The 17843-nt window shown below is 33.7% G+C and overlaps 1 protein-coding gene and 1 long non-coding RNA gene across 5 annotated transcripts; one reads left to right on the top strand and one right to left on the bottom strand.

The window, feature by feature from the left end:
* Positions 1–1455: 1455 nt before the first annotated feature.
* On the top strand, positions 1456–2075 carry LOC141046186 (uncharacterized). Its single transcript, XR_012218928.1, has 2 exons — positions 1456–1557; positions 1877–2075. It is a non-coding gene; the product is annotated as an uncharacterized LOC141046186 (long non-coding RNA).
* On the bottom strand, positions 1911–10541 carry LOC112291506 (uncharacterized). Of its 4 annotated transcripts, none has more exons than XM_024539023.3 (15): positions 9969–10541; positions 8958–9420; positions 8124–8375; positions 7730–7831; positions 7441–7496; positions 7154–7298; positions 6773–6952; positions 6159–6464; positions 5577–5792; positions 4824–5195; positions 4130–4522; positions 3806–3904; positions 3163–3674; positions 2826–2926; positions 1911–2425 (listed from the first exon to the last, which is right to left on the bottom strand). In XM_024539023.3, exons 2-14 carry the CDS (start codon positions 9309–9311, stop codon positions 2827–2829), a joined length of 3087 nt encoding a protein of 1028 aa, XP_024394791.1. In that variant the 5' UTR covers positions 9312–9420; positions 9969–10541; the 3' UTR covers positions 1911–2425; position 2826. The 4 variants fall into 4 exon arrangements, with proteins under 4 accessions (XP_024394791.1, XP_024394790.1, XP_024394789.1 ...); XM_024539022.3 differs by having other exon boundaries at positions 7441–7499; positions 9969–10204; XM_024539021.3 differs by having other exon boundaries at positions 7730–7843; positions 9969–10155.
* Positions 10542–17843: the final 7302 nt, after the last annotated feature.

Below are 17843 nucleotides of genomic sequence, written 5' to 3' on the forward strand. Positions count from 1 at the left end.
TTTAATATCTTATGATTATACTACACAACACAATTCCATATTAAGTTGATATTGATGACACCAATTGTGTCGTAGGAAACAAGATTTTGGAATGTAAATATGGATTATCTACATTTGGCATTACCGTTTGGAATACCTAATATGGAAAGCATAGCCAGATGGGAAGTGCTACAAATTTTCGTACTACTTTAATAATAATAATGAGTAGAAGTATATTGAAGTAAATAGAAATAGATATAAACTGATTATGTTAATAAATTATATTTAGAAATAAATAATAAAAAATAAATAAATCTTAATATAAATTATATCTATTGATGTGCCATGCAACAATAAAAACTTTTTTCAAAAAATTTGTACTTGTTAAAAACCATAATGAGGGGATTCAGACTTAATGTTTTTGGAAACCCAAATATCATGGATCACTCAAAATATCACCTCCCTAAGTATCATCATTCAAACTTTATTACCCCCTTCAAGTTTTTGAAGTATCACTTGATATTTTGGTGATTTGGAAAAGTGAAGGCAGTTACGACAGAGAGAAGATAGTTAAGGCAAGCAAAGAAGTTTTTAATATTTCACCAATCTCTCTTTTGATATTTGGATTTCAAAATCACCCACCTCATGAGGTAGGTGATTTTGAAGTATCAAGTGATAATTCAATATCATGTGATACTTTGAGATATCATCATGAGTGAAATATCACCTGAAAACATTAAGTTTGAATCCCATTAATAAGGACACCTTGCAAATTGCAAGTTTTGAAATTTATAGAAGCTTCAGCATGACCTTCTTGGAAGTATGTATACATAGTGACAAGACTAAGACCATCATTAGTCTTGCCAATGGTAATTTATATATTTTAATCTTGGTTTGTGACTCTTTAGTATTTTGTATCAAGCAAAAACTTATTCTAATATCTTAATGTCTAAGAAATATACTTCATGTTTGTTTGTTTGTTTGTTTTTTTTTTCCTTAGCTACATAATAAACATTTCTTAACTAGTTTGTGTTGTACTAATCAAATTGTAAATAAAATTGATTAGTACAAACATATTTGGTATAATGTCAAACTAATAAATCAAATTATTAAAAATGAATTTGATATGACTAAAGATTGCTTTGATTTATTTTTAATCTGTTCTTACCTTTTAACTGAGAACTTCAAAAAAATAAAAAAAATAAAAAAAAATCTAAATCTTCATAAAACTTCCTACAGAAACTTTTGTACGAGACTCATTAATCATCACATTTAAATGATTTTTGAAGAAATTGATCATATTTGCATTTAGTTATTAGTATTTACAATCAAAGTTTTTAACACTCTAAATAAATCATTTTACCAAAGTACTTTGTTAAGATACATTGTTTATTAATCAATAGCATTATCAATTATTTACAGGAAAAATAACAATCACTTTTGGCACAGCATTAACATTATTCTGGCCAAAAATATAATTTTTTGATATCAAAATAAAATGCATGATGACATTACCCAGATTTACGGGTGTAATATCACTTGTTGCAAGAGATGTACTCAATCCAATAATATTGACAAGTGAGACTTTTACTTAAATTAGTTTATGAGACCCGACCATTGACACCAATAAATATAAATTAGAGACATATTTATCTAACATATTTTATTAGATGCACATTTATCTAACATATTTTATTAGCTGCATGGTGGAGTCCCTTTCCAATGTGCCACGAGCTGGTTACTTGAATATTAAGGAATTAAATGGTTGATTTAGGTTTCATAATCACGGATAGCAGCAAGTTTTGCAAAACTTGCTGACCGGACAGCAGTTGTGTTCTTGATTCTAAAAGTAGTTCTTTAATCTCACAAGGAAAGCTATGATTAAACAAATGTGCAGATACGGATCATGATGCAACAAGGAACTGGAGATATTGAGCACATCAGATGGTACAAATGCACTAGTATCTCTTGTAACCAGAGATGAAAATGATACAGTGCCTGTGATGGATTCGAAACAGTATCTGGTTCTTTAATTTTGAATCCAGAAACGGTTCCAATGTCATCAAACGCAGGACTCTTTGAAAATCCCCAGAAAATAGTTTCGTGACCACAAAACTAGCCTTTCACTACGCTTGTTAGAAAAGAACAAAAATACCTTGAAATCAAAACTATCTGACGGGTATTAAGACAAGGGTCTCACAGTCGGATTCAGAAGCGTGAACACAAATAAAAAACCTTCAGCATTAGCAAGTGAAGCTGTGTTTCCTTTCACTTTTAAAAACCCAGCTTGCTACTGGCGAACAAAAGCCTGTGCTGTAGCACAATGAGTCAGATTTTGTAGAGTCAAAAAATGTGGAGAGCGCATCCGGTTACACGAAGAGCATCTTGCTGTTCATTACGAAAGCCTTAAGTCACGACCCGTAGGCTTCAGCGACGAATTTCAACTCTGCATGGTTATAGAACATGGTACAAGTGAAAAAAATGTAGATTATTGTACACAAAACAATTTTTTGTAAACCAGAATTCTCTACTTGTGACCAAAAAATCTTAATTACCAGAACTCGTCTAGAATTCACAACTAGGGGCATGGAAAAGCAGACCCATTGTGACACTTTCTGGAAGCCTGACATAAAAACGGTGAAGTCATTGACTTCATTTGCACGGCAGCACTGATAATTACAACGGTTTTCACCGAATGATGTGATCCAAAAGGAATTCACTTGACACACCTAATTGCGTCAGATAAAAATATGACAAGTGTCTTACATACCACTTGCGTTCACACATGCTACAAACCAGCGAACGAGATGTGTAAATACAAATAAACAAATTGAAGAACAAAATACCTCACTGTGTTGGGGTTGGCGTGGGCCGACCATCTTGTGTCTGGGACCTGTAGTGATTATCTTGTTTTCTATATTGCCCTGATCCGGCATATGAGTTTCGGCTGCAAGTTACAAAACTAACATCAGCTTAAGCAATAGGAACACTGTGACTGAAGAGAAATACTCTTTACTTTTTGAACGGCGTTGGAATGAATCATGCAACACACTGCTATCAATTAAAATTAGACCAACGGTGCCACGGAATTTTACTATGACAAGAAGGATCGAAGAAAGAATACCTACACAGGAGACTATGTGTGAAATTAGACATTGGACAGAAGCAGGAAGAGTTACAAACCTATTCTGCTGTCTGTTTCCATGATTGCCTACTCTTGAATTTCCAAAGCCATTTGCCTCTCCATTATCCGTAACATCAGAGTTCTTTCCAGTTGGCAAATTGTTCGAGCTAAACTCTCCATCCGAGGTATTACCGATGCCGTCCAGTTTCCCTTCATTGTTAGATGCAGCAACTACGGTTCCCACGCTATTTCTAGGGACAAAGGATGCAGAGATCTGCCGGATGTTCCCTGATTTAGACTGTTGGGGCGAAATCGACCTTTGAGTGAGAATGTTTGGTTCATCTTGTTGAGATTGCGGTCTGACGTCCTTATTTGGGGCTTTGGCAGCTTTCCCCCGCTGCAGTTGGGCAACTTGAGCTACTGGAGTAACAGCAACAACAGGAGGACGGTCTAGGCCTGCAGGACTAGCAGCTGCTGCTGCCGCAGCGGCTTTAGCAACAGCAGTAGTAGCTGAAACCTTAGCATGAGCTCCTTCTCTCAAATAGATGTAATCACCTTCAATGACAAAAAGCTGCACAATCCAATACACACGCATGATACAAGTTACGGTTGGAAGAATTTTGAAGAAGAATCCATACAGAAGGATAACAGCATGAATCGTTAACGAGTTTCTAGTTAATGTATGAGAGCATCAAGTGGTACCTCTTTGTGTGAGCTCACAAATTCGTCGAGGCGACCATACTGCTTCCTGTACGATTGCCAATGAAGAGGGGCAAGCATTTTACCAAGACGGTTCGGCAGCTGTACACACAAAACAATTATCAGAGACTGTAAATGGTCTGCTTCCACATACTAAGACCACTAACCTAACAACCATAATTCGCTAGTCACTCTAGCTAAATCATCACCAAACGCGTTGTGCACCAGTAGAAGAAATTAATTATCCGAGCATCAGAATACTCCAAAATTGCAACCCCACAGACCCCAAAAATAGCATGAAAGCTCCCAGTAATAGTAAACACTTACTGTGGATTTCATACTAATCTTGGCATTGGCTTCAGCAGGTACTGCACGCACTAGACATGCAAGCAACGCTCTTTCATCCAGTAGAACGGGCTCTGGATTTTTGATGGATTCAGCAACATTTTGTTCAAGATTCACTGGGTTTGCCCCAGGCTCTCTTGGTTCCTGCTTGGCCATGATGGACTTGCTCAGCGACGGCTTCTGTTGAAGTTGATTTTTTTCTGCTACTGGTGCTGCAGGTTGAGAGAGGTGATGCATGGAACTTGAGATGCCCTGTTGATGCTGCAGTTGAGGCGTCTCATCATGCTGCTGTACTGGCACCTGCTTGAATGACTTTGTTTGTTGCTCTTGCATACTTTGAGAAGGACTTAAAGAATGTTGTAGCTGTTCTTGTCTCTGCAATTTGTGCTTGAATGAGATACAGACTGCTTTCAAACGTGCGAGTACAAAGAACTCCAATAGAGTATCAACTTAGAATTATACTTCTAAGAAACATCACAAAAGTTTGTCGCAGCCATATCGCTAAATAACTTCAGATGCTTTCCAACAAAAAAATCACGCCTTCTCTGACCGAATTTTGTGCATTCAGCAGCATCATATACTGAGAGAGAATGGGTTGATGCCAGAAAGATGACCATGCAAGAAAGTTTGAAACATCATATGCATGCAGTTCTATATCCAAATCGCAGATGCAAACCTGACGTTCAGGCAGGGCGTTGGATTGCCGATTGTGCTGAAGAGAGAGCTCCACTTGCTGCTGGTCATGCGAGGAATGCGGAAGTTTCTGGCCTTCACGTGATGACTGCACAGGCTCAGTCACTGTGGCTTCTTGCTGAGCTTTCTGTCCAATAGGTTGCGCAGAAGCTGCAGGAGTCTGAGGTTTAGAGGACAATTGAGACAGCAAAATTCCACCATGCTGCTGGCCTTCTTCATGGTCTAGCACTAGCTGCTGTGGCTGACTAGGTTGCATGCCAGGCTTGGGTAAGGACGAAGAAGAAATGCCCAGGTGTAGCGTTTGGGTGACTTGTGGTTGCTTTTGAGGACTTGGAAGATGTTGTGCACGTCCGACCTGCCAAAGAAAAAACTCCTTAAAGATCATAATGTTGAAACGTCTTCGTGGAACACGAATAATCACTGAAAAGTAGGCTCAATGTAGACCTAGTTAATCACAAGATTTGAGTAAAAATTCAAATAAACTATTTGCATAAATCACAAGCGCCATTTACTACGTAAGAAATACAGGACCAATTAGAAAACTCGCAGAAACTCCACCTACTTGCGCTTGATTTCACAGATACAGAAATATCCATGACATGAGCCTCTAACTGACGAGATGAAAACATCGTCCTAAAAGAAAAAGTAACGAAAAGAATACACATTCAGCAGGGCACATAAATAGACGAGCATGACTCATGAGGGAAGTATATGGATAAAATGTCTTCATACTCACCTGTTGCTGAGGATGATGTGGCGTAGATAATACATGAGGCTGCGCATGCAGCTGTGGGATAGACGTTTGAAGAACAGGTAAGGCCTGGGACATGGAAGTTAAAGGTTGTTGCTGGAGACCATACTGGTGCATGACTGGTATTCCAGAAGACATTACAGGGCTTATACCTACCACAGCAGGGGACGGCACAACTGGGTGCCCAGTGGCTTGATCTCCCTGCACAACCGCTACCCCAAATGTCAGATCAGGTGAACTCTGAGCATTCCCAACTGAAGAACAGAACAAGAGGAATGCATAATATGTAAATGACTCAATAAGCTAAACTAGGCCATCTCAACACAAGTTTCATGGAAGTCTGACAAGAAATTGCGAATGAGAGAGCAACAAACAAAGTCGGAACACTCTACACGAGTTTCAGCATGATCCAACTCCAAGTACAACACTCACAAACCCTATCAAATGTGTTGATCTTTTGCAACTGTGTTAGATTTGAGAAACCAAAAGAACTTTCTTCGCGTATGTGAAGCGGTAATGTGACTTCGGAATGGAAAGGTACAAAAAGATCCGTTCTGATTCGCTGACCTTGATGGAGTTATCGAGTGGAATGTATATAGGTACGTTAGCCTCCATACTTCCATGTGACAGAATTATCGGGTTCCCGCGTACTACTCCGGCATTATTCGCTACTGGAACTTTAGCTCCGGTCTCTTCGTTTCCCTCACGCTGAAGAAAATCTATATGGTTTCCAGAATGAATTTTCCGTTCCTCTTTGGCTCCTAAACGTTCCGAACCAGAGCCTTTCAGCATTTGAGCATGTTCTCTGGTCTCATTAAGCTCAGCTTGAAGCCGCTGCACCACCTGGGCATGGAATCTCTCCATGTCTGCAAGCTGAAAAATGATACGGTTGGCATTAAGCCAGGTAAAGATACATCATATATTGAGATAAGAATTCTAAATCATATGAAAATTGAAGACTCACCAAAGCTCATAGTCAGAAATAAAAAAAAAAATTAGAAAATACAAACAAGATAAAATCCATGAAAACTTACAACTCCATCCAAGATTCAAAGTTGCAGACATAATAACTTCAATACTCCAAACATGCTTCAAGCAAAAGGAAAACATACTTCATAGAAGGACATTTAACTGTGAGGGATAACTCATATGAAATACATATCGCCTCTAAAAGCATCTACCTGTCTCTGGTATCCCATCCAGACTTGATTCAACTGATCATTGCGATCCCGAAGCTCGGCATGCAGGGTCTGATTAGCATTGACATGATAAGCATCAAGCTCTTGGGCTCTGGCCATCCAAGCCTGTGCTTCCTGCAGCTGGCCATCTTTGAACAAGAGCAGCTCTTGTGTCGCACGATTCTGCAAGAGACCGGCCAATAACCGAAAGAGCAAAACCCGTTATAAGAGCGAATAAACAGAAAGAATAACGTCAAATACCCTCTTAACAGAGAAGAAAATACTCAAATGTCAATTTTAATAATTGAACACATTACTTAAACAAGTCTACATAACAAACTGATAAGAACTCAACATACATATGAAAAGGAAGACCACAATTACCTGCTCCTCAGCTTCCTGTCTGTGTCGCTCCTTCTCATGCAACTGCTCCTTGAGATGCTCAATTTGTGTAGTATAGTCTGACCTTTCTTCCTCCAGCTGCGAAAGTGCTGCTTTCTGTTCTGCTACAGAAGCATCACGCTCTCGACTGCATGCATGGGTTTACATAGTAAGAAAGTGCTTTCAATATAGAGAACCACTTTCAATGTCAAACGAAAACCAATGAACTGATATAGAACTAAGTACAGAAATTGATTTGTCGCGCTTCCACAGGACATTAATTTACATACCGCAGGGAAGCAAGCTCATTAGTCTGCTCCCGTAGAAGACCATCCTTTGCCCAGACCTGCTGAAGGGTAATCAACAGTGAATCATTTCTGGCTACAAAGCACCTTCAATGACTATAATGTCCTTGTGCACATACAATTAAAAATACAGGAAAAAGCATCAAGTAGTAGATGAAATTACCGTATTGCACGTCCATGTTCACAAAACAGAGAGAAAGTGTCGCCTACAAAATCTACACGTAGAAATATATAATTTAGAAGCCACATTGTGAGTACAGGAAAACGGGCTCACTGCTTCATTTGCTTGCATTTGGTTCGCCCTGAGTTGTTGTTCTCGTTCTTCCAGATTCTGCTCTAGATGATGTATTCTCTGATCTCTTTCATGAATTTCATTCTGCAGTTTGCACTAGAAATTCAGCATGAACACCCAGCATCATCCATGCAAATAACAACGAGTTACGGACAGTTGTCCCCCACTGGACATTTTCTACTGGATGAAATGCAGTAGGTGCATGTGTTCAGTGTATGCCATGTACAGGAAATAAAACCTTCAATACACATTAACAAAACCTCATGGCAGATAGAGTGTACATCCGTGACATGAACCAAACCGATGCGACAGTGTACAGCACTGTCATGTGCTAAGTGGCGCCCATGAGAAGGAATAGTATTACTCTAAATGATACCTGGAGACTTGCCACAATTTCAGCGTGTTGCTTGGACTGCTCTTCATAATTACTCTGCATGCGGTGCACCTCAGATCGCGCGATAAACTGCGCCCTGAGCTCCAACTCAGCTTGCTGCAATTGTTCTCTTTTCCTGGAAATATCAAGGAGTTGCTGCTCAAGAGCATCCTCAGGATTGTTCATTGCACCCAGTGCTGATTCCATTGACATAGTGTTCATGGAGACGTGCTCCTTTTGTTGCTGCCGATGCATCTGAAAGGTATACAGTAGACATCATGAAACAGAAAATTTGGACCATCAAAATCAGGTCAATCATCCATAAAACTGAGTGCAGCGATAAACTTTGGCTCCTAATTCAGCTCAACAAATGCCCTTCACCAATGGAATTTTCACCAATTTCTTTCCGTCGCGCGAGAAGCTTGGACCTGGTTATGTAAAATAGACGACGACAATGACGGTGATGATTATAATTTATCAATTTACAAAAATAAAATAAAAAGACTGCTTGAGAGTAGCATAAGAGTAACTTCATAGTACGTTCCTCCAAATCCTTCCAAACTAATCTCAACCTTCCATGAGATATAGAGACAAAAAAACTCAGATCCTCGCCCATAACAATTAAAGCTGGAGGATTAAATCTGCCCTGTTCGTTCCAAGTTAATTAAGATATCACCCAAATAACTATGTGACTGGCATTGGTTGTTAGAGACATCCATAGTCCACAGACACTGACCAAGAAAACACCCTCAATTTCAGAAGACCATGGTTAGGGAAACATGCGAGCTAAGTGCATTTGGTTCCCTCCAGATCAGTTTTCAGAACAAAGTCACTAACCTCTTCGTAAAGCACTTCTTGTTGGCCAATATTCTGATTGATGATTTCATGCGGGGATACAGGACCGCCCAGCAAGTGCCCTCCACCGCCATCACCACCGTGAAGATCGGAATCACTGGAATGTTCCCCACTGCCAGGATGAAACATCCTCCCATTTTGACTGCTTCGCCTTTGTCCCACGTTGCCAGACCGTAGCCGGCCAGATTGCTGTGCTCTTGATTGGTTTCCAGGACCATCTGTTCCTATTCTTCCCTGACCGTTAGGCATCTCAGATACTTTTCTCCATTCCCTTCTAGCTGCCTGTCCTGAGAGTGGCAATCCTCCTGTGTGCCCACCACCGATAGGTGCCTCCATCGCTCAAGCAACCGAGTCACCCACCCGTTTCCAGTCTTCACAAGAACCTCATACAAATTGTACCAGAAATTGAAAACGGCCAAGCCGCAGTTGATTAAAACCGAATGACCTGTAGTTTTCCAGCATCAGAATAGACGAGACCACAACCACCTCCATAACTCCACCACCGGCACTAACCTAGGCAGTTTCAGAAGTTCACGAACGAAGAAATGCCACATTTCATACCCTATTACAGAGGCACAATTGCAGATGAAGCGATCGACTAAGATTGATCCAAAAGGGTTTAAAAAAGTAATATACATGCGACGAGCCGTCCTATAGAAATTCAGATGACAAGCTCAAAACATTGAAATTGAGATATAATGACCATGAACCCTGATAACAAGAACCCCAAACCCGAAAGCGTTGGTGCTAGTCGGATCAACTTAACCAGTGAACATCCGTCCATCTTCCGCATCTCAAATTATCAGAAGAATAAATATTATTTATAATACAAATACAAATATAAAATAAAATAAAAACACGTGAGAACCTCATTTGCTGCTGCTACCGAAGGACACCAACAACACAAGCAAAGAAGCGAACTCCCCTAACCATCCTCGCCCCTCCAAACTCTAAACCAGATCCACTTCAACCAAACAACCAGTGAAGACTCACCTTGAAGGCGAACCTAGCAGCCGAAACACCGCAATCGCAACTCCAGGTATTCGCGTCGGCGATCTCCGCGTGCTGCCATTACCACGAGGCTTGTGCCAGTCCTACGTCCAGCCCGAGTGAGATCGAGTCATCCGACCCAGCCATGAGACACCGAACCCTAACTGGAGAACAGGAAGGGGAAATCGGAGACGGGGAGGGGGGAGGGAGGACGGCAGGAAGAGCCAAAGAAATCTATCCGAGGGTCAAAATGCGCAGGAAAAGGCGGCGATAATGGCGGAGAAGGTAAGGGTGATCGGGTGCCGCAGGAGGAGGAGCGACGGCGCGATGGCGCGGTGGCGAGGAGGATGGGTCAGTGAGTGAGTGAGTGAGCAAGTGAGAATGGGCCCGCACCCTGGCACATCGTACACTGTGCTGCAGCATGGACGAGGGAGCGGGCATGGCCTCCCGCACGCACTACTAGAGGGAAGAAAGAAAAAGAGAAAGAAAGGAGAGATTATATGTGTATAAATATGTATAGATTTATGTATAGATACGTACACTCAGTCCCATACTCCCCCTTCTTCCGCTTCTTCCCCTTCCCTCCCACTCTGTTCCACTCTCACTCTTCTTCATCTCCCACTTCCCCCCTTCGATGTGGCACTCTCTGGCTGCAGGGCTGGGGCAGCTTCCCGCGCTCGGGCACCCGGGCAGCCCCACCCAAACCTCCTGCTCCTGCTGCTGCCCCATTCCTGCTCGGATCTTCAGCGCTGTCGACACGTGCGCCTTCATCCAACGGCTTCATAAATTTTCTACCATTGGGTTGTAGCACCCGTTCTTGTCATGAACCTCTTTGATTAGGAATGAAATGGTTTTTGATCATGGAATTCATCGAAGTTATGCTCTCTCCATGATTTGTGTAGTCATCTTTACTTTTTTATCCATTTATTCATTTTTATATGTTTCAAATTGGATAAATGACTTTGTCAATTGGTAAGCAAAATGATTCTTTCATGTGTATTCCCAAAACTATAAAATAAACCCACACTGTTAAGTTATATCAGTGTGGAATTTAAGAAAATTGAAAGCATGTGAGCTGTCATGTGATGCAAAGTATTTTTGGTGATTTAGGAAGAGCATTTTTTAGAAAATAATGTTGTTTTAGTTATTTATTAGAAAAGAAACAAAAACTATATATATATATATATATATATATATATTAAAAAATTTGGATCCTTCAAAAAAGCTTGTTAATTTAATTTTCAACCATGCATTATTTCTTATTGTGCTCTAAAAACTGATTAGGTGCCAGTCACTCAGGATTTGACCACATGATTATGTACTAGTTATAAAAATATAAATAAATAAATAAATAACTTAATAAGAATGTATCTTCTCTTTCCACATCTTCAAATCTTATGTCTATCACGTTTCACGATTATTCTATGTAAAAAAATAAAATAGTGTTTTACAAAAACTGTAAACACATTTGATTGTATTTATTTTTTGGAAAGTTTTGTTATGCAAGCTTTAATTTTAAGTAAAGGTTTTAGAACACGTAATGTTCAATATTTTAATACCATATACACAAGAATTATACAATTATCAAAGTTCAATATAAAATAATTATAACTTAAAAATATTTGATCCATTTATTAAAATATAAATATCAAAGAAGTTACAGCCTTATTCAGGTAAAAATACACATTTATTCAAAACAATATTAAAAATTCAAGACATAATATGTACATATTACATCTACAGAAAGAAAAAAATAAGAGAAACACAAATTAAAATATGACAAAAACGACAAGTACACAAAATTAAAATTAAATATTTTATATTTTTTTAAAAGAAATAAATATTTTTCACTTAATTTGTGAGATAGCATTTAAAAAAAATATAATAATATTACTTTTTAAAAATTTGGTAAAAGCCTTAGAAATATATAATACATAATTTTATAGTATACTTTTAGAAGCAATTAATGAAGTTGGAAAGATCAGTAAAAAAAAATAACTTAGATTCATATTGCAACCATCAACTAATATATAACAATTAGATAGAAGAAATAGAAATAACTCCATTTTTATTAATAATTATATCTTATCAACTTCTAATATATGTATTTAAAAAATATCTATGGATACACATTTATTATAAATAAATGATTGTAAGGCTTTTAAAAAGACAAAAACATCCAAACTAATTTTTTTCACTTTGGACGATCTATTAATTGAACTAATATGGCATTGAATATAAATTACAATTTTTTTTGTAATAAAAAACTTTAAAATATATTAAGAAAAAATATAAATTTTAAAAATATATAATTATTTATTGTGCTATTTTAAAATAAAAATACAATTATAAATAATATAGATGTATTTCCAAAATTGATAATTATATATATTCAAAAAATACAAAAAAAATGATAAAAATTGAATATAAATATAGCTTTATATTTATGAAAACAATGTATATATACACTGATTTTGGTATCAAATGCAATTCATGAAAAAAATAGCAAATGATAAATGGCACAAGCATCCAAAAGTCTTCATTACAAACAAAGAAAGTTCAAAAGAGAATCACCTTCATATCTTTTCATCAACAAAGATAAAGCTCATCAAGCTCCGTTTGCATCCATTTCTATAAGTAGAGTAGCATTAAAGAAAACTATCTTTCAATACCAAAATCACCACAAAATCTTTGCATAATCCACAAAAACCTTAAACATGCAATTAAAATGTAAGATTCAAATAAGAACAACAAAATTAATGTACAAAATGAATAAAAAAGTAAAAACATTGTAAAACAAAAAAGAATGAAGTGGGTGAATAAAAAAGTGAGTGACCATCATTAAATTAAAGAAGTTGATGAGTCCACATGGTTTCTCGATTAAGTTACTTCCTACAATCACATTGCATTGCACTTAATGACTATAATTTTTAATTGATGATTATAACATTCCATGTAATAAGTAATATAATCTTCAGATCATTGGCTAAAAGTTTGAGCCAAAGTAACACTTTTTAGTATTGTTATTGTTGATCAAATTGATATTGTAGAGAGAATCAAGAGTACACATTCTAATCCTTTAAAAATACTATATATAATAAAAATATTCTTTCTTGGATTTTTTTTCTTTTATTACTATAATATTATTATAGATTCAATAATTTCTTTTGAATTCAGTAGAAGCTAAGAACTTTTATTAAGAAATAGTCAACTTGTAGTGGGCAAAATCAAGATGTTTAGTATTTTTCTCAATTTAGCTAGTTTATAAAATCCTAAAAAATTGATTAAGATATTTGTTACTTAGTCATGTATTAAAATATATTAAATATTAGTGTATCATTTTGCTTGTAGTTTTTCAACAAAGTAATAATAAATATCAATTTGCTTTGTATTTTTATGCATAATTATATTGTAAATCATATTTATACTTAATTGATTATTATTGAAGATCTTGATAGGTTGCTTGGTTGAAATATCCAATTTTTATATTATTCTATATAAATACTTAATATTGATTATAGCATAATTAATGACTTTATATTTAGTCTTAGCAGTAGATTATGACACAATAGACTATAATTTTTTTGAAGTACCAATGGCAACAATTCCAATTTTTATATACAATATTACTTATTGAGTGTCTAATATTTTTATCTCTCTTATAATTTTCATCTATAAAAATAATAAGATCTAAAATTTTGTATTTAAAAAATAAAATATTATGATTTAATGTAGCTTTTAAGTAATTTAAGATATGTTTTATTATGTTTAGATATACTTGTTAAGGAATAGCAACAAATTTGGAATAATAACCTATTATAAATTTAATTTTATATAAAGTTATTGTAATCTAAGAAAGGCCTCTAACTAAGGCTTGATACTCATAAGTGTCATAATCAAGTGAATTCATATTAGCTAAAAGTATTATTCTTAGATTTATACAAATGTTTGAAGATTTTCAATTGTTTATGCCAAATCTTTCTAATATTTAAATAATACATCTTCATTGATGCATCCATTGTCCATCTTTTTTTTTCCTAAGGATTTTTACTTGTGAATATACTTCTATATATCATAAATTTGATATTTCAAACTCATCCATGAATTTAAACTAGATCTATTGAATTTTACCATTACCATCACGAATAAATAGATCATCAATATATAGTAGAAATATAAAAAAATTTCTATTTTGTTTTAAGACATACATGTTGTAATTTGTTGAGCTATTAATTAATTTTAAAATATCTAATATTCCATCTATTTTGTTATACTAAGACCTCAAAGCTTGTCTTAATCTATAGAAGGCTTTGAAGAGAAGATATACCATGCCACAATTTTTGGGAGATAAAAAACTATTTGAAATTATTATGTAAATTTTTTTGTCTAGGTCTCTATTTAAAAAATTTATCTTTACATCAAGGTGATAAATTTTTAAGTCTTTTAAAGTTATAAATATAAAAATATCTTTATATTCTTCTATTTGACAACTAATGCATAAGTTGTAATAATCATTTTTTAAATTTATTTTTATTGAACAACTAATCATAATTTATTATTTTATTTTTGACCATTATTATTGAATTTAGTTTTAAAAATCCATTTGGCAAATATAAGAGTGTGTCTTAGAGATAATAATACATATTTTTAAGTTTTCATCTTAAGAAAAAAATCCTTTTCTTATTTTTCAGTTAATATTCAATTAAGATCTTAAATATCAACTTAATATGTGCTTGATTTTATATCAATTATGTCAATTATATTGACATAGTAGTCTCTAAGTAGGACTTGAATTCTTCTTAGATATTAGATTTTATAAACTAGATAGGATTGAAAATATATTGGAAATAATATGGAAGCATGCAAAGGTACAAATTCAAATATAGTGATTTTTGTGCTTCCAAAGAAACATTCGACTAAAATCCTTGGTTTACTATTGAATTACTTACAATCTTGAGGTGACTTTATTATAATATCTATAGATTCATTCTCATTTGCTTATCTCATTATACCTATTTCTTGTTTCATACTAATATCTTTTTTTCCACTAATTATGATAAGAACTAAATCAATATATTTAATTAGAGAAAAATTAGATGTCTTTTTATAAATTAATAATTATGTGCTTTTAGAAATAGTTCCAAAAGTCTTTGAGGTTCAAAACCATTTTAGTTTGAGAATAGATTTATCAAAGATAATGTTACAAGTTACAATAATTTTTTATGAAATTGGTAGATAGATCTTATATGCCTTAGATAATTTATCATATCCTATAAACGGGCCTTTTATAATCTTACTATAATTATGTTTCTTTTTTCTTTAGAAACATAAATGTTTGTCATATATCCTTAGTTTATCAAGTATTCAATTTTTGGAATTGATTTATTATGCCTAATTTTTAATATAATTCATAGATTTGAATAAGTAGAATCTTTATTAACTAGGTAATTTGTAATGTTTACAACCTCACACTACATGAATCTTAAGGCTCCATTGTCATATATCAAATAATATGTTCTTTCAAGTAGAAAGCAATTGTATTGTTTTGCAATTCTATTTTGTTGTGTAATCTTAGTCTATGGCAATTGTCTAGCAATTCCATGTTGACTACAATAATCTAAGAATGCTTTAGAAATGAATCCACTTCTCCTAATAGTAAAAAAATCTAAGAACTATATTTGATGTTATATCTTCAATCATTTTTTTTAATTAAAAATTAAAAAAAAAATTCAAATTTGTTCTTCAAAAAATAGTTGTATGTTTTATGATTGTAACTATCTATGAATACTAGTATATATTTGAATTTCATAAGTGACTTGATAAGAAGTACTTTAATAATATCAAAATGAATTAGCTTTAATACATTCTTTGCTTAATATAGGAAGTATTTAAGATTTTTTTGTGGCTTATTAATTTGATTGACATATTTCACAAACTTCATGAAAAGCAGGTTGGTGAAGCATATTATGAATTCTTTATTTGTATAAATGATAAAAGCTATTTTTATAGTGGAAGTATCTAAATCTCATTTGCTGTAATTGTGGTTGATTTTTTGCTACTATCACACTTACTTCACCTTTCAATACAATTTTGTAAATTTTATTTATCTTTTATCTTGTCTTCATAATTGATATGCATTATTGTTTTAGATTTTTCTACACCAAGCATTGTAAATTTGTAAATACAACTATACTTCTTCTATTAAAGAAGGTACTTATAGATATGTAAATTTTTATAATACTTGGAACATATAGAATATTTATAAGATTTATTCTTTCATCTTTGGTCAAGCTAATAGTGCTTCCTCTAGCTTTAATTGAGTGAGGTTTTTTTCTAATTTTTCAATTTTTTTCTTTGAGTTATTTTATGAACTAGGTCTAGCTTGCTATTGTTATTAGTAATTTGCTCAAAAGAACTAGAGCCCAAGAATCATTCATCTTGTGCTAATAAATTTGTGATCTCAATTAGAAAGACCTCTAAATCTTTATATTCTTCTTATATTCTATTCACATTTATTTATTTATTTATTTGTCACTTGGGCAATATTTGTTATCTATATAATTTTTAGAAATATGAATTCTTTTAATATAATAATAAAATATGAGTATAGATATCAAGGACATGAATTTCAAAGAATAAAATCCTCAATACATTCTTTTGTCACTTAAAAAGACTAAAAAATCATTGAAAGATAATAATATATTGAACTAAAATGGTTATTGCATAGACAAGAATACTAGAAAGTCTTGAAATAAGAATAAAGAAGAAAAAGACATTGACAAGAGTAAAGGAGAATTTAATCTTGCCTCCATATGTACTCTCAAATTAGGAGTTACATGGCAATATTCTATAAGACCTCCACACATGTTGACTTTGCTAGACATATATTTTAACTTGCAAGGTAAATTATCCATATGTAGGCTATATAATTAATTTTTTTACAAGCTACTAATACATATAATATATGGCTAATTTTTTGACTAAGTTTCAAATCTATCAATTAACTAGAAATATATATAAAGACAAAGTAATATTTATAAAGCTTCTAAAAAACTTCTCCTAAAGATATTATGAAATTAATCTACTTTTATATACTTCTACCTAATCTTATAGGTAATTATTAAAATAAATACATATGTCTATGTGATTACTTTTCTTTCTAAAAATGAGTTCTATAAAGAATGGTTATCACCTTTCATTGATAAAAAACCTCAATTCTTCTTCATATTCTATATAGGTAGATAATAAATATAGAGAGAAGTCTTCTTCATTCTTATCAATTTTTATCTTGCTTTTATTTTAGTTTCAAGAAGTTTCTAGTTTTCTTGTCTTTTAGTAATAGCCATTCCAATTTCTTTTTAATATACATACTTCATTATTTTTATTTTCTTATACTTCTTTAAAAAAAATATCACTTATTTATTTATTTTCATCAAATTTTTATATTTAACACATTGATAAGAATATATTTTTAATATTAAAGCTTTGTTTTGTTTTTTTTTGTTTTTTTTGTTTTTATTATTATTATTATTATTATTATTATTATTATTAAGAATATATTATTTCTTTCTTTTGATAAGACATAAGTATATTAGAAGTAGTAGATTATCCTCTTTTAAACTGATATTATTATTTTTTATTCTCAAGTTCTTTCTTTCACTTGTCTTGAGCAATATTAAACATGTTTTTTTTTCTAAGTATTATTATGGCAAAGCCTATCAAAATAAAGAGTGCAATGATATAAATGCAAGAAAAATTGAGAGAGTTAATACTTGCAATGAATCAATTCAATTTATTATCACAAAAAAATGTGAATAATAAAAAATAGAAATATAGAGATGATTGGATCTACTTCAATATCTACACCAAATTATGTCA

This window comes from Physcomitrium patens, chromosome 14, assembly GCF_059467195.1.
Source record: "Physcomitrium patens ecotype Gransden chromosome 14, ASM5946719v1, whole genome shotgun sequence".
NCBI lineage: Eukaryota > Viridiplantae > Streptophyta > Bryopsida > Funariales > Funariaceae > Physcomitrium > Physcomitrium patens.